Source organism: Danio aesculapii, chromosome 1 (assembly GCF_903798145.1).
Source record: "Danio aesculapii chromosome 1, fDanAes4.1, whole genome shotgun sequence".
NCBI lineage: Eukaryota > Metazoa > Chordata > Actinopteri > Cypriniformes > Danionidae > Danio > Danio aesculapii.
Genome location: NC_079435.1, coordinates 29,589,769 through 29,613,143, shown reverse-complemented (window position 1 = coordinate 29,613,143; position 23,375 = coordinate 29,589,769). Strand labels below are relative to the sequence as shown.

The following is a 23,375-nucleotide window of genomic DNA, read 5'->3' as shown; positions in this document are numbered from 1 at the left end:
TTTATTTTTCAACAGGTTGGTGAGCGGAGCGGTGATGAGACTGTAATTCTGGATGAAACGTCGGTAGAAATTAGCAAATCCTAGGAAACGTTGGAGTTCCTTTATGGTTTTTGGTTCGGGCCAGGAGATGACGGAAGTGACCTTCCCCTCGTCCATACGAACCCCTCTTTGATCGATGATGTACCCCAAGAACTGAACAGATGGTGAATGGAAGGAGCATTTTTCAGCCTTGAGGTACAGGCGGTGTTTCCTGAGGGTTTTCAGGACCTCCGCAACGTGGTGGCGATGTTCGGCCTCACTCCGGGAGTAAATCAGGATATCATCTATGTATACAATGACGAAGAGATGGAGGAACTCCCGGAGGACTTCGTGGATGAAGTTTTGGAATACGGAGGGGGCGTTAACCAGACCATAGGGCATGACCAGGTACTCGTAGTGTCCTGTAGGGGTCACAAACCCAGTCTTCCACTCGTCCCCCTCACGTATTCTCACCAGGTTATAGGCGCTGCGGAGGTCCAACTTGGTGAAAATTTTGGCGGATCTGAGTTGTTCCAGGGCCGCAGGGACGAGAGGAAGGGGATACCGGAACTTGACTGTACCTTGATTTAGGGTTCTGTAATCGATACATGGCCGCAGCCCTCCATCCTTCTTAGCCACGAAGAAGAAACTTGAGGCAGCAGGTGACGTGGATGGACGGATATACCCCTGACTCAGAGCCTCATGGATGTACTCCTCCATTGCCTTGGTCTCCGGAAGGGACAACGGGTAGATCCTACCTCTGGGCATAGGAGCATCTGGAAGCAGGTCTATGGCGCAGTCCCATGGCCGATGTGGAGGTAGCTGGGAAGCTCTCTTGGGGCAAAACACATCCTCGTATGAGGAGTAGATCTTCGGGATCTGAATGGATATTTTCTCGACTGGACTTTCGACAGACGTGACGTAGACGGTAAGGGGTCTTCGAATTTGTAAGGGTAGATCAGGAAAACAGCTGGATCGGCATTCTTCTCCCCATCTCTTAATTTCTCCTGTGCCCCAAGAGAGGATGGGATCGTGCTTCACCAGCCACGGGCGCCCTAAGATGATATCCATCGATGCACCCTCCAGAACCAGAAATTGAATCTCCTCTTTGTGGAGCAGTCCTACTTGGAGATTGACGGGTTCACATTTTCGATGGATACGTGCCTGACAATGGATATCTTTGGTTATGGGCTGAATCTGATAGACGTGCGTCGAGGCTTCTGTGTTAAGCTGGAGTCTGCGACAGAGGGCGTGCGAGATGAAATTTCCTGCTGACCCGGAGTCGATGAGGGCTGTGACTGAAACTGAGACAGAAGGGGTAGTTAACTGGACATTAGTGGTGAGAGGATGCATCTTTTCAATAGGAGAACTGAACAAACTCACCACAGAGCGTGCTGGACGAATGGGACAGTCCAGCCTGACATGTCCTTTGGCGCCACAGTACATGCACAGACCCCGGGTCAGCCTCCTCTGTCGCTCGGTGATCGTGAGTCTACCAGATTCGATGATCATGGGTTCTGGTTCTGGAGGGACGGCTGGCTCTGGCGAACGGAGGAGTGCTTGGGATATTGGTGGAGGATCATGCTGGTAGACCCTCAGACGATCGGAACAGCGCAGAGAGTGTTGGATGAACTTCTCCAATCCCATCGTATCGTCGAGGGCGGCCAGCTGTAACCGGAGGCTGGGCTCTAGTCCGAACCGGTAGGTTGTGAGGAGAGATCGCTCATTCCAGCCGCTAGCAGCAGCCAGAGTTCGGAACCTGAGAGCATAATCCTGAGTGGACATGGCTCCCTGTTTGAGATGGTATAGCTGTTCTCCAGCTGCTACTTCAGCATCCGCGCGACCAAAAACCTCCTTGAAGTACTTTGTGAATGACTGAATGGAATTTGTTACCGGCCCAGACTGTTGCCAGATGGTTTCAGCCCACCGAAGAGCCGACCCAGAGAGGAGGGAGATGATGAAAGCGATTTTGGACCGATCTGTAGGGTATAACTCGGGTTGCATAGTGAATACCAGAGAACATTGCAGGAGAAATCCATTGCACTCCTCCGCCCCGCCAGAGTAGGGCGCTGGTCGAGCCATGGGACTGGATGAGTGGATGGACGGTGAAGAAGTGCTCGGTGCTGGTGGTGCTTCGGGAAGTGGAGCAGATGGTAGTAGCACTCTCTTCAATGAATCCACCAACTCCTGAAGGGGATCGTGAGTGCTCATGCTGTTGGTAGTTTAGGGTCCGGTCTTCTGTTACGGAAGCAGACGGACAAACAAGGGGAGTGAGTATAAACAATGTTTATTCCAACAGTAGAGTATTAATGAATATTGATGGAGCGATGAACGGAGTTTAGTGGAACTGATGATCCTCTTTGTCAGGTGGGATGACAAACACTGAAGGATGACCGAATGCACACACCAGAGGACTTGCGGGGAAGACAGACTGACGAGACACACAACGCTGACAGGACACCGGGAACACTGGACAGACTAGAAGGAAACAGAATAAAGTTAAGTATAATTGCTGAGATCGTAGGGGAGTGAAACCTAGGAAGTGGTTCACTCAGAGTCCGCTTCGTAGGAACGAGACCGGACACTGAGTGAAGTGAGGTGTGTGCTTATATAGTGAATGGGAGTGATTGGGTGCAGCTGTGCGTGGTTAATACTCAGGTGAAGGTGCTCGGTGCGTGATGTTGGTGGAAGAGCCTGGCCAATCCGTGACAGTGTGAATCCACTAACAATATTGAATTATGTTCCGCTTTCTAAATTTGCATCTTGCATTGAAAATTTCTAATATTTATTTTGTTCTGCTCGAATCTCAAGTTTTTGTGTAACACTTATTTGACTGATAATATAATAAATGTCAAAAATAATTGAAAAAAATATTGTCAAAAAAAAAATTAAATAATGGTCCATTAGTTGATTATTTTAATCAATAGTTAAAAGATTGTAGTTAATGTATTTTCTAACATAAACACAGTGAACAATGCATTTATCCTAGTAGGCTATTTGTATTTAATCATTTTTGTTAATAGTAATTGATGAAATTAAGTTGTTCATTGTTAGTTTGTTAACTCACAGTCAGTGCATTAACAAATGTTAGCAGACTCAACTTGGATTTTAATAATGCATTAGTAAATATTGAACTATGATTATTAATAAATGCTGTGTAATATACTTAGTTTATGTTAGTAAATACATTAAATACCATTTACTGTTGGACCATTATTTTGTCATTTTGTTTTCTGGCATCTATTTACATGTACAGTGAAGGTCAGGATCAGCACACCTGGCTAATAAAATACACTATAAGGAACATTGCACTTTTTGAAAATAGAGTTATACAGTTGAGTTTTACCATTTTCATTCAGCAGAACTCCTGGTCTGCCAGGAAAACTTTTAGCTTAGCTTAGGATAGTTCATTAAAATTAACTTGGATTATACCCTGAGCATCTCACTCAAAAATGACCAAAGAGATTTGATAAAAGAGTTAAGCTTTAAAAAGGAAAATTATCAAACTCTTTTTGACAATTTTGAGCAAGATGCTAATGGTCCGATCCAATCCAATGTCTAAGATAAGCCAAGCTAAAGGTGCCAGACCTGAAAATCAGCTGAAAGAATTAAATAATGATAAAACTCTGTTTAACTTTAAATGAGTTGTAACATTAGCCTATTTTCAAGTGGAGTGTTTATTTAAACATGCATAGCCTATCAAATATGTATTATTTTTTCATCAAATTCTGTTCTATTTTTATTCTTTAATTCGAGAAAACACGAAAATGAATTTCTTTACTTGAAACGAACTGATGCCCACTTTGTTTTTTGTCAATGCCTTTGTTTGACCCGTTTGATGGACTTGGACGTAAAATTTTGGAAATGACAATGGGGAAACTGTTGTCATGGGACTTTGCAATCAGCAGGTGTAACGGTCTTGAAGCATGGATTTAAAGGAGATGTACTTGACTTAGTTGCAGATGAAAATGGAAGATGGTTGATCATATTAGGTTGGACAACACAATATTTATAATTTGCAGTGTTAATGGTTAGAATTCGAATTCGTTGAAAAAGCCTTTTTTTTTGCCAAAATTTCCGATTTAATTAATCTAAAAAATAAAAATATTAAATAATTCTTTAAATATTTTTTTCCTTTCGTCCCCCCCCCACTGGGCTCCATTTCAAAAGATTATGTTTTTAAGAGAATGTTTAGATAATGGAATTCTTTAAATGTATTTAATATAAATGTTTTTATATACTTGCACGTTTGTGCAAAAAACAGATTTTTAGGAACTCTCTAAAATGGGAAAATATCATTATTAATATTATTCATTATTTTAAGAGTTTTTATGATGTTATAATAATACTTTATTCTAAAATAAAATGTTAAAATGCTGATGAAGTTCTGGCGACATTAATGTCCTCATATAGTGTAATAAGCAGATGCACAAGCAGTTCACTTGTGCTTCAGTTTGTGAGTACTAAATGAAGCTGTCGTTCCTGAACACAGAGCATGCAGACTTCACATTTAATTATCCCTTTTTACTGAAACTAGTACATATCACAATTTGATTAGGTGTAAACTTTGTTCATACAAAATGTGCAAAGTTTTGTGTCTTTCTGTGAGATACAGCTACTTCCATTTCCATGACTGGATTCTTCACATCAGTCAATGGCATCGAGCCTTAATCAATTAAACAAAATTTACCAAAAACAGGTAGCTACACAGTAGTCTTTAATATTCGTATCGTGCTCAGCATAATTGACCCATTTTGAAAATTAATATTTTTCTCCATTTCTCAATGAATATAGGCAATGTATTTTGGTGCATTTAAGCAAAACAGATTTATTAAACACAGATATATTTATTAAAATAATATTTTAGTCATCAAACATGTTTAGAAATTGAAAGATAGTTGAATTAAATTCAAACAAAATATTGTAAACAAAAAATTACAACCTACAAAATTCCAAAAAAAAAAAAAAAAAAAAAAAACTTTCAATTTTTTTCCTTCTCTTGATTTTTCCTCTTTTTAAAATTTGTATTTAATATTTTTCTATAACATATAAATTTGGGTGTACTAGTTTTTTGACCATTATCGTTATTTTATTTTGTTACATAAGCTCCAGATTTGGCTTCAGTACTGACTAATTTAATGTATATGCACAAATATATAATATTGTATAGCTTCCTATTAAAAAATATGAATTTAAAAGATTGATTTGTAAGGGCTGTACTTCTGTATGCTGAGCACTGTATATGTCTAGCACATAAATTGCCCTGTTATCATGATAATGGCAAAATACCAAGGGCTTTTTTTACTATGATTTTGTATTATTCTTAAAAATCCTGTCATTTTTTTTACTTATCCTTTGCTTGTTCTAAATCTGTTCAAGTTGAAAAACAAAAGAAGACATTTTAAACAAAGCTTGAAACCACCATTGACTTACATAGTATTTGTTTTTCCTATTACTGAAGTCAATGCTTACAGGTTTTCAGCTTTCTTCTATCTATTTAGAAGTTAAACAATCCTATTTAGTCTGCCGGAGATGAAAGAAACTCAAAAAGGTTAGGAACCACTTGAGAGTGAGTAAATAGTGAGTACATTTTCTATTTGGTGTAAAGTACCCCTTTAAGATCACAGAAGGCTCTAAGAAGTTCACTCCGCAGTGCATTATCACTCCTTTGCTGATATTTTTGGCTTTATACAGGTGGTTTAAGGCTGCTGCAGAGAATTTCGAAGCTACCTCACTGCCACATAGACGCATCTGGTGCTCACCAGTGCCAACCTCACCGATCCTTTTTCTGGAGGAAGTCAAAAACTTCCCACGGTGTGGTTCGGCCTGCCATGGTGCGCCCAGCTTATCCTGTACCCAAGGTAACTTCCACTTCATCAAGTGACACTAAAAATGTAATGTCGATTAGATCTGAAAAACTCTACTTTCTCATAGCATATTCAGAGGCCGGACTACGTGTCATCCAGCAAAGTGCCTGAATGGCCAGATTACATTGAGATTAAAGATGAAGAGCAGATCCAGGGATTAAGACGAGCGTGTCAACTAGCCAGACACATACTGCTGCTGGCAGGAAACAGTTTGAAGGTAAACTCTACACTTAGCTGAAATCCGAGAGCGTAATGTTGAATGAGCTTGATGTGACTTGTCTTTTGAATTGTTATTTGCAGACGCTGTCACTATATTGTTTGTTTCTCAGGTTGGTATGACGACAGATGAAATCGACTTTATAGTCCATCAAGAAGCGATTCGTCACAATGCCTACCCTTCTCCCTTACATTATGGGGGCTTTCCGAAGTCGGTCTGTACCTCTGTGAACAATGTGGTATGTCACGGCATTCCAGACAGGTAACTCGGTGCTATTAAACATAAGTGCTTTGTTTTGACTGAATCTGTATACATTTGTTTGTTAGTATATAGTTGAATGGCATAGAAGAGAAGTGCTCAATCCTGGTGACCTTCAGAGTTTAACTACTACATGAAAGCATTCTCAACCAAATATCCCTGCAAGTTAGTAATAATTTCATAGTTTAACATTCCCCAAATTCATACGTCCATTGGACATTCCCAAACAGCCTCACATAGTTGAGTGACTGTAGTTATGATTTGGTACAAAAGTAGTATCCAATAAAGGTCTAGTCCTTTAGGAGGAAAGATAAGCTGAGGATCGCTAGTTTACTGTCCCAACTATTTCTGATTTGGGGTTGTATTAAAATCTGTCAAACTTTTCAAAACAGCATCCTTGTTCTCTTGACAAACTAAAAGACATTTGAGTGAAACACATTTGTGTGTATGCATTTCTATGTCTTTTAGTTCATCAAGAGAACGACAGCTCTGTTTTTGAAGAGAGACCTGGGGAACCCCAAGAGAAGGATGTAAGAGGGAAGCTGCAATTAAATTGAAGTAGTAAAATGTCTTGTAAAGCAACAAAGAACAAAAATAGCAAACGGCTTTTCAGATACTGTGTTCATATGTACAGTAAATTGTACATTTTGAGTCTTTGAGTCTGGGTCATGCAGCAAGACAACGGTCCTGAGCATACCAGCAAATCTACAAGAACAGCTAACAAAGAAAACAAACAAACAAACAACAACAACAAAAAAAAATCAAGGTGTTCCAATTGACCTTACTCTTCAATATGGAGGTGCGCTCCTTTTTGCAATTGTTTCAAAACTTTTGATTCAGTTTCCTATGTGAGAAATGACTAGGAATAATAAATAGCAGAAAACGGTCAAACTACTTACTCTACAAAGAAGTGTATTCATGGCTATACATAAAAGTAGAATAATATAATATGAAAATATCAGTTTGCAACATCAAGCAGCATAACAAGCTGTTTTCAATGTCTAAATATTAATGAAAGTGAATGGGACTGGAAGTCTCAAGCCAAAAAAAATTTCCAATGGTTGCGCCTGTTCGTACATCAAGATGGTTAATAGTCCAAATCTAGATTTCATTCAGGCAAGAGCTATGCAAAAACTCCTCTAGAATGATCTGAGAAACTTCTAAGGTCATACAGGAAATTATTTTAACTAATTTCTTCTAAAAGTGAATCTACAGGCATCTGAATCATAGCGTGTCCTAAGTCCTATATCAACATGACATTTCTACCTTGGCTTTATTTTGGTTAAAAAAATAATAATAACATGGTGTGAGATGTCGTGATGTTGTTCATCTGAGGTTTAATCTTCTGTATTTTAAGACCTGCCAAGGGCCAGTTGTTTTTAGTATATCCTAAAACAGGAAACCATGGAATTCAATATGATGTTCTAACTTTTTCACATGATTTCACATGTTGAAATGATGGATGCTCAACTGTTGCTGTGCATGTCTACCAGCTAGTTCATTTCAAAGACATTGCAGTATTGTAGATAAGTAGGAAATTACCTTGTTTTTGAGAAAATGGAAGTTTCCAGAAAATATGTTCTAGGGCAGTGGTGCTCAACCCTGTTCCTGGAGATCTACCTTCCTACAGAGTTCAGCTCCAACCCTGATCAAACACACATGAACCAATTAATTAGGACCTGAACAGCACTTGATAATTACTGGCAGGTGTGAGTGATATGGGTTGCAACTGAAATCTGCAGGAAGGTAGGGCTGTTTCTCAAAATGCGTTCTACAGGGATCTTGCCTCCTTGTGTTCTCGTGTAACATCATCATCAACTGCCAAAGTTCAGTTCAAAACTCAAGACCACAAGAGCAGAGGACGCATAAAAGTTCCAAGTTGATTTCTTGATATCGAGGATGCATCAATGCGGAAAACTCGCTTGAGAAGTCCCAGAAGTCATTGCAGCATTTTATACGTGTTTAATATTAAAGTTAAGAGATATAACTTATTTATCTCAAGAGTTTCGCTAAATGAGACTGTGAAAGTAAACATTCACAATGAAAATCTTAATAAATGCATAATCACATTATGTATGTTTATTTGCTGAAATCTGTATTAAAATCTCTGTTATTTATATTGTGCAAAGTATATTTGTAAGGTTTTTGTGCATGTTATATATATACATAGATATATTTATATATATTGAAAAAGGGGAAAACAATAAATTGTTGTATGAATGCTTTAATGTTTAAATAATTTTCTGTTAAAAATGCGTGAAGATGCGTTCTCTATTCTCGTGCTCTCCCGAGTTCGTTCTTCTTATTTGACCTGGCAAGACTGGTCTCCACGAGAACACAAGTCCAAGTTCTTTCTCTGCGTTCTTGGAATTGAGAAGCAGCCTAGATCTTCAGGAACAGGGTTGAGCACCCTAATTCTAAGGAGTAACTGACTTCCGGGGCATTACCATTGGAGGAAATAAAAATGTAACTGTCTGGGTTGTGCACTTATAAAATGTATACTTATTTGCAACAGCAAATGTCTAGCAATAATTAGTTTTTTCTATTATTGGTGCCTACACTGAAAAAATGGTTCATTCCGAATTAATGCAAACAATTTATATAAGCTGAATTTAAACAAACAAATTAAGCTGAACATTACTAAATTTAATTTGTTTAAATTCAGCCCATATATGTTGTTTGCAACCACTTACCTTAAACAATTTAGTAAATCCAATCAAAAAAATGTTTTGTAGTATTAACAGTAATATTTTAAGTGAATTTAATGAGGATATTTCATTGCTGTGTTCACCAAGAGTGGATTCATTACAACATGCACGTGCCTTGCTCAGAATAAGGGCATTGGGAAGTTCAGTTCTTATTGGAGTTTGCTAATAGAGTAGGGGAGAGGATGCTTCAGATTATATGGTATTGTAGCGTAACATTCTTTTGCTAACCTTTGAGCCTCAACTTAAGCTGCAAAGTCTGTTTGTAGCACCTGGTTCAGGTGTGTTCAGTTAGAGCTGGAACTAAACAAAGGAGAATGGCCGCTTTGAGCACCATTGAGTAACTTTGACATTAAGGACTGTATAAGAAAGAAAAAAATAAATAAAATTTAATCCATTCATAAAATTCCAGGTGGTGTAAGAATCAAATTTAAATATATTTTACTTTGGTTACAAGTGAATAATTGTCTTAAATATTGCAACAAAATAACATTTTAAAATCTTAGGCTGAGCACACATCACAAGGTAATCAGACTGATTTCTCCGTTCCTGATGTCCTCAGATTTCTCTTTGGTGTGAGGTGTGTTAAGAGTGACTTAATCCTCTCCGAAGAAATCTAATGTGCAAATCTATTTAATATGTTTAATCGGCTTGAAGATTTGTTAGCAACACCATAAAAATGTGTTTGTTTGTTCTGTTATTCGGTCATATTAAAATCGATTTCATTCACTCCATAACATTGAGCTCTAATAAAAACCAAAGACAATCACTTGCTTAGATAACAATGGAATCAGAATGGCTTGCTAAAATATTTCTTATTAAAATAATATATATTCTATTTTATTATAAGTATCCACTATGTTTTCATGAATCAAAAAAATGTCAAAATGTAGGGTTTAATGCAATCTTTATATAATTTTAATTATTTGATTTTGAATTATTGTAAGATCACATAAAATGAAATCATATTAAATTAGAAAGCAAACTGACAGAAGACTAAACACAATCATGGCATGGACATATGTTTGGACAGCATAGATGGAGAAGCAGAGGGGTTGCACAAAAGTAAAATTAAGAAAGCCAGGATAACAGAAAAAGTGAGGCTTGATCTAATTTAATCAGCCCATGCTGACTTCGTTCATTGCACGTTTGCTGATCCAGGATGATATTGTGCTGCTATGTCAAGCCTGGTGTTGATAGCCAGGATAAGTGCCCAATCTTAAACAGATGATGGGATTGATCACAGAATCAGTGATGCATATGGCTACAACCAGATATGAGCCAATCAGGTAATGTGTTGAAAAACACCCTTCCTGGGCACCAATTTGGGATCTCTAGTACTTTCTTTCAGAGACTTAACAGAAACACACAAGAAGGTGAAACATTAACAATTAAATGTGATTATAGTGGACATGTTACAGAGGAAATCATGAAGATTAACTGTAAATCATACAAATTTATTCTTTATTATTTATATTTGATCTGTCTATAGTTTAATTTCTTTAATTTCATTTTTTTTCTTTCTTATTGATTTTATGTAGTGTAGTGTAATAGTTTTTTTTCTAATCACTCATCTGTTTTATCTCTCTGTTACACTAAAATGTGAACTAATAGTAACTTAATTTAGCCTGCTTTCATGCACGGTCAGTGTAGCTTAAAAATCTCAGTTTAATCCTTTATCTTGCTTTTGTGCAATATGCCTCTGCATGCTGATTTGTGGCAAAAGTACATATGTTTATTCGTTTATTCATCAGGCATATTTATTCCCACATCTCAAGAGATTTTGTGAGATTTCTTGTTCACATTTAAGTCTCTGTTTGAACGCCTATAATGATGCTCAGTACAGAAACTTAATAAATAGCCTACTATAAATTAAAAGCATTAAACTTTTATGCTTTGTTTTTTTGTTTTCACAAGCTTTGGCGACGTAACGTAAATTCCACTTTTAAATAATAGGTCACCTGTAGCTTTCATCATGACCCACGGCTGTGTTCAAAATGACATCAATGTTTTCAAAGTGCACTTGAAAGGCAGCACAATTGTAAACATGAAGATCACTAAAACTGAACTGTAAAAATAGTTTGAAAGCAAATTACACCTAAGAGTGATGACTTTAATGCTTAAAAAAAAAAAAAAAAAATCATTCCAAGTTTAACTTTTGGAATTGTCTAAATAATTAGGGCACAGGGGGATAACTGGGAGTAGAACACAGCCAGAAACTATGTTTCTAACTACAGCTCCAGAGCTGTAGTTGCAAGCATACTAGTTTGCGATGCAAACATTCATTGGAACGATAGATTTGGGAAACGCCAAATCAAAAAACTATGCTTGTAACGACGGAACTTGCGACCTTAGTTAGCTAACGATGGTTTTCGGAAATGCACCCCTGAACAGTGCAGTGGCTTACTTTATATCCAAAGAAAAGAACCATATCCAAACATGCCTTTACAAGTTGTAAACAAATCAGTGTTTTTGAAACTAATGAAGAAGGTAGTCAATGACTTATTTAAATTATTTAGCCTGACATGTTTACTGTTGTTGTTTACTCCAAGTTGTTGTTGTTTTACCCAGTCATTTAAAAACAACACATTTTAGAGTGCTAATCACAATAGCGTGAAACCATGATATTTTTATCCAAGGTCCTCATACTGTCAAAATCGTATACCGCCCCATGTCTAGTTTCTGCATGTTGATGCATGACTTTCAATTAGTTGGTGGTTAATTCCGCTGTGGTGACCTCTGAAATAGAGACTAAGTTGGAGGAAAATGAATGTTATTCAAATGTTTTATTTTAGAAATGTATTTTTTACATAGGGCAGTTGTATCACCCCATTTATTATCATGAAGTATTACTTATCAAGGCACAGTGAGTAGCATGATCGCCTTACAGCAAGAAGGTCACTGGTTCGAGCCCCGGCTGGGCCAGTTGGCATTTCTTTTTGGAGTTTGCATGTTCTCCCCGTTTTCACGTGGGTTTCCTCCAGGTGCTCCAGTTTCCCCCACAGTCCAAAAACATGTGGTACAGGTGAATTGGGTAAGTTAAATTGTCCGTAGTGTATGTGTGTAAATGAGTGTGTATGGATGTTTCCCAGTGATGGGTTGCAGCTGGATGGGCATCCGCTGCATAAAACATATGCTGGATAAGTTGGCAATTCATTCCGCCAGATTAATAAAGGGACTAAGCTTAAAAGAAAATGAATGAATGAATGACTTATCAAATGTGAATTGATCTTGCATCTTTAATGTAATTTTGAACAACTTATTAGACCAACTGCATCTTTGACCCATATACAATGAAGTGTTTTGTTTTCTAGTCGGCCTTTGCAAGATGGCGATATCATCAATATTGATGTCACAGTAAGTCCTTTCCTTAAATCGTTAGTCTTTTATATTTGTTGTTAGAACTCAGTAAGGATGTCATTTATGCATATCTTTATCAGCTAAAATAGTCAATATGTATTCTGTAGGTTTATCTGGAAGGTTACCATGGTGACACCTCAGAGACATTTCTGATTGGCTCAGTCAATGACCAGGGCAGGAAGTTAGTGGATGTGGCTCGTCAATGCAGAGATCAAGCCATCGCCGCCTGTGGCCCGGGACGACCTTTGTGCGTCATTGGCAACACCATCAGGTGAGTCTTCATTCCCACACTTTCCATCGCAAGTTTCAATGCCTAACAGCACCTTCAAGTATAGATATCTGTGGGAAACATCTTTTATTCATTGTTCATTTTTCTCCCACTTGTTCGTTTCTTTTTTGTGTTAAAAATAGCACATCTAACCTTTGTTATCCATCTTTTGTGCAAAAGTTTAAAAAAAGACAGCAATCTTGCCTTGTCAGGTTATGAAGCCCTTATTTGATAGTGTAGTGTCTGAAGAAGGACTGCACAGAGTTAATGTATTTCTCAGTGAGCTCCGAGCAAGCAATTACCCAGAGTGCATTGGGGTTTTTCCTGCAATGGGGTGTAAATTACAGGTTAGTTTGTCTTGTTGGATGTGTGTGTGTGTGCATGTGTCCGTGTGTATGTGTGTGTGAGGGGGAGAGAGAGAGAGCGATGTAAATTACAGGCTTGCTCCTGCTGTCTTTGAGAATCGTAGACTCTGCCAGGGTGGATTCAGCTCCCCACAGAGACACGAAAAGATCCGCAGGAGCCTTTTCACAGAGAGAGAGGACACACTCAATCACTCACATACACTACAGAAACATCTTATTGACTTTACGCTTCTAATGCAAAGACGTACATGTGCAAAATATCAATAGTGAAGATGCTGAAATGGGGCTCAGGGTCAAAGTGCTGGGGGAAAAGTGCCAGTTAATGTTTTATTATTGAATTTTATGACAAATGCTAACATGAATGAATGTTTGTACATGTATTTTGAATTTAAAACATTAAATAGAATTGTATGGATATACACTGGCAATATATATTCCTTCTCTGAGGAAGCAATGCTTTTGTTGTTTCTCTCTCTCTCTCTCGCTCTGTTTCTCTCTCTTTGCGTAGGATTCTGAGCTTCTGCAGGGACATACACTGTTATTATATACACACAGAGGGAACAATTACCTCTCCTCAGGAAAAAGCACTTAGACCTCTCTTTCACTCCTTCTCTCCATCTCTCCCTTTTATATATATTTATATATATATATATATATATATATATATATATTTTTTATCACACTGGCACCCTAGCATCCTCTTTTAAACTCCTTCCAAATCTTTATCTATTGCGTTTTTTTAATACTCTTTCTTTCATCTTTTTCTTTTTACCGGTTATACACCACCTTTATACATCCCCCTCCCCAAATATATAAAAAAATTCTGCCTGAATTTGTCTAGCATGTGTTATTCACAGTGAAATAGCTGTTTGAAATTGTGTTTACATGTAAGCAACACTGCTAAATTTGACATCTAAAAAACACTCTAGTAAATCAGATTTGATTTATTTTTATTTATTATTTCTTAGCTTTTGCGCTTAATCATTTCGCAGATGCTTTTATCCGAAAGAGGAAAATAAATATACATTTGTATCATACAGCAACAAAGATTATTTCCCGGTACTGGGTTGCAGCTGGAAGGGCATCCGCTTTGTAAAACATATGCTGGATAAGTTGGTGGTTCATTCCGCTGTGGGGACTCCTGATGAATAAAGGACTAAGCTGAAGGAAAATCAATGAATGAACAAAGATTAACCTGGCTCAATATAAATTTGATTATTTACTTGTTTTTTTTGTTTGTTTGTTTGTTTTTTACTTTCAGTAATATAGCGAACTCGAATGGATTCCGTGTATGTCCGTATTTTATCGGCCATGGGATCGGAGAATATTTCCATGGACATCCAGAGATATGGCATCACGGTAAGAGTTCAAATTAGGTCTCACTTTATTTTAAGGTACAATTACTCACTATTAAAAAACCATTAACTATGACTTTACGATCAATAAATGACTAATTTGCTGCTTCTTAATAGTTAGTAATGTAGTAGCTGGGTTTAGATAAGGATTAGGGATGTAGAATAAAATCAAACCTTAGAAGTACTAATAAGCTGCCAATATTTTAATAATAAGCAGGTTATAATAAGCTATTAGTTAATAGGAATTGGTACTTGTGTTAACTAAAATTATAATATGTAGAATTTATTAGTCATATATTAAGAATTTGTTTCTTGAATAACTTAAAGAGATTGTTTTCTTTTCAGTCTTTATATGTTTATTACTGTGTTTTTTTAGTGGAAGACATGAAAAAAGACTTAAAATGTGTGGAGGTTAAAAGTATGTAATAGTCTTTAAAGACTCAGATCAGCTTTGTGTTAATGCAGGTTTAGATTAATATGAGGGTTAGATTGAATTTGCAGTTTTGGCTGAACTAATTCTTTAATTTACATAGCACTGTAAAATATTATTAATTAGCTTGTGATTTATAGTTTTTTTTATATTTATTTAAGTGTTTGAATCAGATTATTGTCTCTTGCTCTGCACTGACAACTTTTGATGTTGAAAAAGAGATGCAGCTTAACAATGTGACATTTATTGATATTTTTATAGTTTGAAATTGTATATGAAATGTATAAATCCTATACACACACACACACACACACACACGCACACACACACACACACACACACACACAATTTTTGTTTTTGAAATTTAAGACATTTTAAGACTTTTTAAGACCCGACAGAGACCTTGTAATAAACAGAAAACACCCCAATTACCATGAAACTGTTCATTAATTTTTATTATTTTTTTACAGTTTATAAGGTTTTCGATTTTTGAGTTATTAGTTATATTGCACTTTGTTACAACCATTTATATGTAGTTTATTAAAGTGGTGATTTTTTAATGTAATGAATAAGGTGTTTTACCGTTATAATAAATGAAATACTTGCAGTGGTGTAAAGTTCATTCAGTACTGTTCTTGTTTTCTCTTTTACAGCTAATGACAATGACCTACAGATGGAAGAGGGCATGTCCTTCACCATAGGTCTGTGTGAACTCACATTTCACTTAACAGAGTTCACATCAATAGAAGCATAAATCTGCACCATTTTTGGCACATTCACATCACACTTTTTTTCAGAACCTATTCTTATGGAGGGAACGTCAGAATTCAGGATCCTGAGTGACAAGTGGACTGCTGTGTCTGTGGACGACAAAAGGTGTTGTGCTCAATTTCTCCTCCTACACTTTCTCTCACCACCTTTCTAATGAGAGCCCAATGCAGCCGTTTAAATGTAGCCCACATTAATCATCCATTACTTCATGCGAGAACAAGTGGCTAATTCCTATTGAGAATCTTCAAGAACTTTATTTCTATTGGCTGTTGACATTTAACTTGGAAATACTAAGTACTCTCAGAATTTGAAGCACGTATAGAGGCAAGTGCTCAGTGATAAACTTTCCTTTAACTGCATATATTTCACTCGAGAGCACTTCAGTCTTAATTGCAAATGAGCTGATTGCCCTGTTGGCAGGTGAGTGCCGAGTGTTAATACTTGGTCAGTGGTTGATTAAAATTCTGATTATTAGTCTGACTGGGGTGCAGAATATGAAAACGGATACTAAAATAATGTTTCAAAGTGTACTTCATTTGATAGCATGCGTGAACACATTCATGGGGGATTTTATATCTTGGAGGCACGTTTTTGTATTCCTTAATACTAGGGATGCTACAATCGATCGGCTGAAGATCGGTATCAGCCGATGATCACATTTAATGACTCGATCGGTACTGTCCAAGCTGGCTGATCTCATAAACTGATTGCAGCGGTTTATTTATGATTTTACGAGCAGAGGAAGATACACATGTGCTCTCATATATTGTACTGTACATAGGCTACAGCAGCCACAACAGTGAGATGGTTAATGATGTGTGGGGGGCAAGCAATTGATGCGCTCGCGTCACAACAGCTAAAATATATACAGATGTGGTGTGACCTGTTTTTACAGTCTGTTGGCACGACTCGTGTGAGTGATGGTCTCTTTCTTGCAAGTGCAACCATTGTGTTAGAAAATATTTGAATGGTCTTGCATGTATTTAGACCTTTTTACATATTATATAACAGCTAAAAGTTCAGTTTTTTTTACAAGATTGCATGTTCACTAAAAGCCTGCTGGAATTATTAGATAAATAAAACATGAGTAGTCATGAGTAGTTAATAATCAGGGTTTCCAGGGGTCTTAAAAAGTCTTAAGTCTAAAATCTAAAAATCGAGTTTTTAGGCCTTAAAATGTCTTAAATTCGCTGTTTTAGGTCTTAAATATTTTTGCACAGGTCTTATTTTTAATTATTTTATTTTTATTTTGTTGCTTGGTTTTCGTGGTGTTGTAGTTCTTTATTTCACTAGTCCAAATGCAATTTGCGGTATTACAACTACAAATGCCAAATGCAATAGCCAATCAGCTTTCTGTTATTGAACTCTGTGCGCGCGGCGAATGTGATGTAATTGCTGTGTTTGCGGAGGTTCGCTTTGGGTGCGCGCGACATGATTTCGGCTGGCGAACTCGGGTAATTTTTAGAGACTTGGGTGAACAGTTCACGTGGTGCCGCATTTGATTTGAGTTGAATATGAAACACTTTGAAGAGATTTTGTCTGAAACAGGTACGACTGTACAGACATCTTTATGATCCGTCCATGGGTGATCATGGGGAGAACCAGATGATCAATAATTCTTAACTAGAAATCGCAACAGCTGTGGAAAAGGAAATTTTTTGTAAAAGTTTGGAAAAACCTGAGGGATAAGTTTGTTAAAACAAAAAAGAAGCCATGCAAATGTGGAGACCCAGGAGGTTCTAATATTGCAGAATATGTTTTTCCACCATTCATATGTTTTACACTGATGTATTGCAAATTTTAATTTAAAACAATGTACAAGTTACAAACTAAAATTAAGTAACAAATTATGTAGTTGATAGCTGGAAAGGAATATTTGAATCTATCTGTTTACAATATATTGGTGCTCAATTTCTAGGCCTTGTTGGTAATAATGGTCAGGAATGTTAGACCATTATTGCCTTTTTAGCTTATAAGTAGAGGTCAGAAACTAGCCAGACAGTAATGTGTGAATTGTTGAGTAAGCAAAAAAAAAAAAACGTCAGTATTTTTTAGTAAATGTACTTTTTTTTTTGCTTTTATTCTTGCCATAATAAAAAAATAATAATTGTAGAGCAACCCATGTTCTGTTTCCATTAATGTTTAACTTTAATTGGTAGAACTGTTGGAGAGCAAAAGTAAGTGATGCATCAAAGTTTGATTTAAAAATGTTGAATGGTTTTAAAAATCTTTATAATTAATAAAATAAATTATAAAATAATAAAAAACAATTAGTTTAAAAATCTTTAATGATATTGATGATAGGACCTAGTTTCGGAAACCTTCTACTCTGTTTATCTATCTGATTTTACTGTGTGTTTCTTTTGACCACCCCCTGTCATTTAAAAGAATATCTCAATGGCAAAAGCGTCAAGTATAAAAGCCTCGTCCGTTTCGTAAGGTGTGCGATGCGGCACCATGAGAAAGTATAAATCAGCCGTAAGATTTTTGTTTGTTTGTTTTTTCTGCAGTTCAATGATGCATCTAACCTGTCTTCAGTACTGTTCAATTTGAATACATTAATATTACCACTAATTTTGTGATTTTATATTTTCTCTTTATGTGTATGCGTGTTTTTGATATTGTGATAGAGGTCTTAAATTGAATACTTAATGGTCTTAAAAAGGACTTAAAAAGTCTTAAATTTGACATTATGATATCTGCAGAAACCCGCATAATAAAACTTCTTGTAATACACTGTAAAAAATGAGGAGTAGGGTTTACTTTGAAAAAAGTGTAAGAGTCTAAATTATCATATATGACAAAACATGTCTTTTTCAACCAAGAAGGTCCATACTGACTCCAAAGGCAGATACTGATAAGATCAGGGCCTGGTATGTGGACATTGGGGGTTTTACGATGTGGTCACATGTTGATTGGTCAGTTTGAATGTCTCAGTATTTGATATTTTAAATATTTTTATATTTAAATATATTACTATTTTTAGATTTATATTTTATCCAAGATTCCAGTTATCTTTTTAGTTATCCTGAGTAAACTTTACTTCAAAATGTTAAATAAAATATGCTTATGCATTGCAACAGTTTCTTAATTCTTAAAAAACACTGCCAGACATTTTCACTGCACTTTAATTTGAATTAAACTTCTCAATAAACAAATTTAAAAAGCCCTTTAAGAGAGAATGAAGGGGCCATCTATGTTGGCATCTTCCTCTTCTGTAGTACTGCCCAGTACAATGATCTTCACAACAATTGGTAAAGCAGTCTTTAAGCAGGTCCCTCAACATCATGTCAAATACACAAATAAGTGCAAAGTGATTAAAATACTGTACTCTTATTTGCAGTGTTATCTCTTGCTTTATGCTATAATAGACTGTATTGATGTTAAGACCTATACTGTGTTGCATAAAGTGATTAAGGTTTTTAGAAGTTAGCCAAAACATAAATTTTGGGGGAATAAAACACTCACTTGTCTTTAACACTTAAAGAACCTTACATATTCAAAGTAAAAAGTCATTTAGACATTTTAAATGTACCTGATAGTCTTCAATGAGCTCCCGAGATGACTCTCCCAGGTAGGAAAGCAGGCAGCAGATCACAGCATCTCACTTGTCTTCAACTTGCTGATTAAAACAAAAGTAAATTTCTGTGGTCATTAACCAGTAACTGTGTAAATCTCCATCTACATATAACTGCTTATCTAATAAGTCAGGAAGCAGCTGGATATTGGATGTGCAATATATACATTTACCTGCTTGAGTGAATGTAGTCCAGTTTTTGCAGAAAGGTTGGCTACAGGGGCGTTGTGGTTATGCTTCTGTTCCCATTATAGATGAATGAAATAAAATGTAACACATTTACAATTTAGTGGTCAAATCAACACTTTTTTTTTTCCAAACACACACACACATATACATGTTTAATACATTAGTTTATCTATATAAACGTGTTATCCACCTTACGGTGCATGAGCTTGAATGGTGAGAGCAATCTGTTAAACATATTAGAAATGTTAATGTCAGAAAATTGAATGAACATATAGTGATATTGCTGATTTTAAAATTTGATCAGTTAATTTATTTTGGACTCTATTTAACTATCAGCAATAAATGTTTACAAGTATAAAGGCTGCCTCAACATACTCTGTAACATTACTAGAATATATATCACCGTAGTTTAATAAGAAGCATATTCGCATGTGTTAATGTGGATTGATTAATAAATATGTCATGGTTTGGCCTCTCACGTATCAAGTATCTTATCATTCTGGGTTCTCAAATGTGTTCTGAGGCTGTCCAATCTAAGAACACTCGTATTTATAGTGCAGACAGCATGGGAGGGTAACTTTAATGCTCGGTTAATTATCTCCTTATTGCAATTTATTGCTATGCTTTGACACTATTTGTAAAAAATCATCTTTAAATTCACTGTTGATTATACTTCTCCGTAGATTATATTTAAAATGCAACACAATTGTTTTAGACACAGATGTCGTTTGCTAATATGCTTATGCTAATCGGATCTTTAGCAAACATCATGCATTTCTTTAACCACCAAAATTGCAAACAGGAGCTCTATATCTTTCTGCAAATGAAACCAAATTAATCAGTAAACAAATAATGTAACTTGCCTTGTAAATGAGACGTGAGACATGTTGAATTCTTCTTTCATCATTTGCTATAAAGTGGGTCTCAGAATGTACAAGATGCACTGCATTAAATTACATTTTTCCACTTCATGTCTTTAAAATATTTAAATTTATTTTACTCCAGTATTTCCAATGGCGTTTCTGCGCTCGCCTGCTGATCCTGACGGACGGGTGCATGTAAACGGCTTTTCATCTGGGTTTATGTTTCAACAACTAAATAAATGCTGAAGTTTATTTAACTCACTTTAATTAATTACTTTAGCTTTATTTTAATTACATTACAACATCTATGCTCTAAAAGGAACTGTATAAAATATCACATTAACCGTTCACAGAAAGTTTATCGTTATCGGAAGAAACACTAGCTCTGCATACCCCATTCCCGCTTGAAAACAAAAGAAGACAGAGACTTCTTAGTCTATGCTCCAAAATTTTGGAACACATTACCTTTAGAAATTAGAGCTTCATCTACATTGTGTTTTTTTTTTTTTAATCAGTCAAAACCTACCTCTTTTTTGGCCTATAGATATAAAAGCTAAATTTTCTTAGGACCCATTGTCTTTGCAAATTTTTACATTTATTTTTTGTTTTTAATTTTATTGTAGCATATTTTGTCCTGTTTCTCTAATTGCTTATTATTGTTGCCATGTTTGTGAAGCACTTTGGTCAACATTCATGTTGTTTTAAGGCGCTATATAAATAAAGTTGACCTTGACCTTTTACAAACCAACTTCTTACCTTATCTATTTAATATTGGTTGTCAAAACCATTACTGTAGTATTGCTTATCTATTATGCTAGAAACTGTTTATATTGTTACTCCTGTATCTTATTGGAAATATATCCAATCTCTCTAAACCTAAGACACTTCTTTTAATGAAAAGTAATGAAAAAAATCTTGTTTATAGTATTGATTGTTAATTCTGTTATATACTGTCAACATTGTTACTCTTACTTGTTACTGTTGCTCTTGTTACTCTTAAATTCTTACAGAAGTTGACTACAAATTTGACTTTCTAGTGTAAATGCTAAGAATACATGTCACTAATGACATCATGATAACAGGACTATTAAACAACCCAATGTATAATCATTGGCAAATTCTGTCTTCCTTTTGATATTGACATATTTTATGCTATACTAAATTATGCTTGGCATAAGAACATTTTTTATCTAAATATTTTCTCATAGAATGCACAGAAAGAAATCCAATGCTTTAGATCTTATTAGAGAGAGAATATGACATAATTTTCTGTAATCCTCATAGTTGTGGGAGATAATTTCATTAGTTTAAAGGTAAAGTAATATAATTGATGCAACATTTATGGGCACGTACTTTAATAAGTTTTTTTCATTATGTTGAAGAAGGAAAATTAGTCCTTTTATTATTAAAAGAATTGATTACACAGTGATGCTGCATGATGGAAAAAGATATACTGACGAAATTGGACATCAAGAAATCATAGTTTTCATCCTTAAGACACTTTTTGGGAGAGAATATTATATTGTTATGGCTTGTGCTCATTGACATCAAATTTTCAAATAAACAAAAACACTTGAACAAAGCTGAAAAAAGAATGCTTTGGACACCACATGTACCTACAAATGTAGAATCACTCACACTTACACTAGACAGAATCACCCTTGTCCCATCTTTGCACTTTTTCTCTTTAAAAATTAAGGTTAATGAAAACATCTTTACTCATTTGCATGGTGCATCTAAAAACGTATGAAAAATGCTATCCACCTTTGCTAAGCAGTCATGAGCTGTAATCCCTTAAACATAACAGTAATTGGGATGTAACTAGACTGAATAAAAGGAATATGTGGTGTAAAGTATTTTGGATATAGAATGCATCATGATTAGTATTAGTAAAGGATGAATCTGATTTTATTGGCATGTGTCCTGCAGTGTGCTTGTAGCATTCTGAAAAGTTGTTAAGATCTCGCTGTGGAGCAGATGCACAATGGGAAAAAACAACAACATAAAAACATGCACATTGGAGTGCATGAGCATCACAATTTGTCTGCATTTAAAATAGTGTTCAGTGTCAATATTGTAATGCAAAACAAATCACAGACACACCCAGGTATACTTTTGGCATGTATGACAGTTATTTTGATTATAAAGCCTCACTTTGCTCTGGATTTACAGGATGAGAAATATTACAAATGCGTGTTTTATTCATAATTTTTTACAACTTCTGCCTAATTAAGTATATTAGAACTTATCTAGAATATTTAATGATTCAGTTCTTTCCAAACAAAAGTCATTTGCTTTTTACCTGTGAAAGACATACAAAAAAAAAAATAAAAAATCTTTATAATGTTGTTTGTTAAGAACATTAATTATGTTACGGTTGACATATTTACTTTAGTATCTGATTGAAAACATCCTCAGTTTACTTAAATGCTTTCCAAACACAAGTCACTTGCTTTTTTACTTTTAATAAAGAGATTTTTTATTATATTGTTTGTCAAGTCTCAAGTTGATATTGTCCATTATAGCTGTTCTGATACTATATGAATACACAATTATACATAGACTAAATCAAATAAATGAATAAAAGTCATTTATTTGAGTGTAATCAGTAAACTGTGTATATATACACTCAAATAAATAAATTTTGCTGCTTGTTCAAAATACTTATTTAAAAGGACAACACAATTATTGAGTTTTTAAAACAATTATTTAATTATTTTATGTTCAGTCGACTTAAATTAGTAAAAAACGATTAATAGACTTGTTAAATTAATAGATTTGTGTTGGGACAACATGAAGGAATTGTGTAGAACCCAGCATTTTGTACAGTGTATATTTACATCTTTGATCACTGAATGACTGTTTGTTTGTTTGTTTGTTTGTTTGTTTGTTTGTTTGTTTGTTTGTTTGTTTGTTTGTTTGTTTTGCGTGTGCGTGTGTGTGGGTTTTCTTGTTGATCCTCAGGTCGGCACAGTTTGAACACACGGTTGTCATCACTAGTGATGGTGTAGAGATTCTGACTAAGCTACCAGAGGAAGATTGACAAGAATGACGGGACATCTTGTGACGTGTGAGATGGATCTGCAGTTTAGAATTTGCTATTTAAATAAATCTTTCTAAAGTTTTCTCCAA

General features: G+C 35.5%; 1 protein-coding gene across 1 annotated transcript in view; it reads left to right on the top strand.

Moving 5' to 3' along the window:
- Positions 1-23,375, top strand: part of metap1d (methionyl aminopeptidase type 1D (mitochondrial)) — a 30,161-nt gene extending 6,786 nt beyond the window's left edge. Inside the window, exons 2-10 of the mRNA XM_056458510.1 lie at positions 5,713-5,879; positions 5,953-6,102; positions 6,215-6,363; positions 12,380-12,422; positions 12,533-12,696; positions 14,320-14,417; positions 15,497-15,544; positions 15,641-15,719; positions 23,208-23,375. Of these exons, the coding sequence (XP_056314485.1) occupies positions 5,713-5,879; positions 5,953-6,102; positions 6,215-6,363; positions 12,380-12,422; positions 12,533-12,696; positions 14,320-14,417; positions 15,497-15,544; positions 15,641-15,719; positions 23,208-23,286 (977 nt within the window). The 3' untranslated portion in view covers positions 23,287-23,375. The remainder of the gene's footprint in view (positions 1-5,712; positions 5,880-5,952; positions 6,103-6,214; positions 6,364-12,379; positions 12,423-12,532; positions 12,697-14,319; positions 14,418-15,496; positions 15,545-15,640; positions 15,720-23,207) is intronic.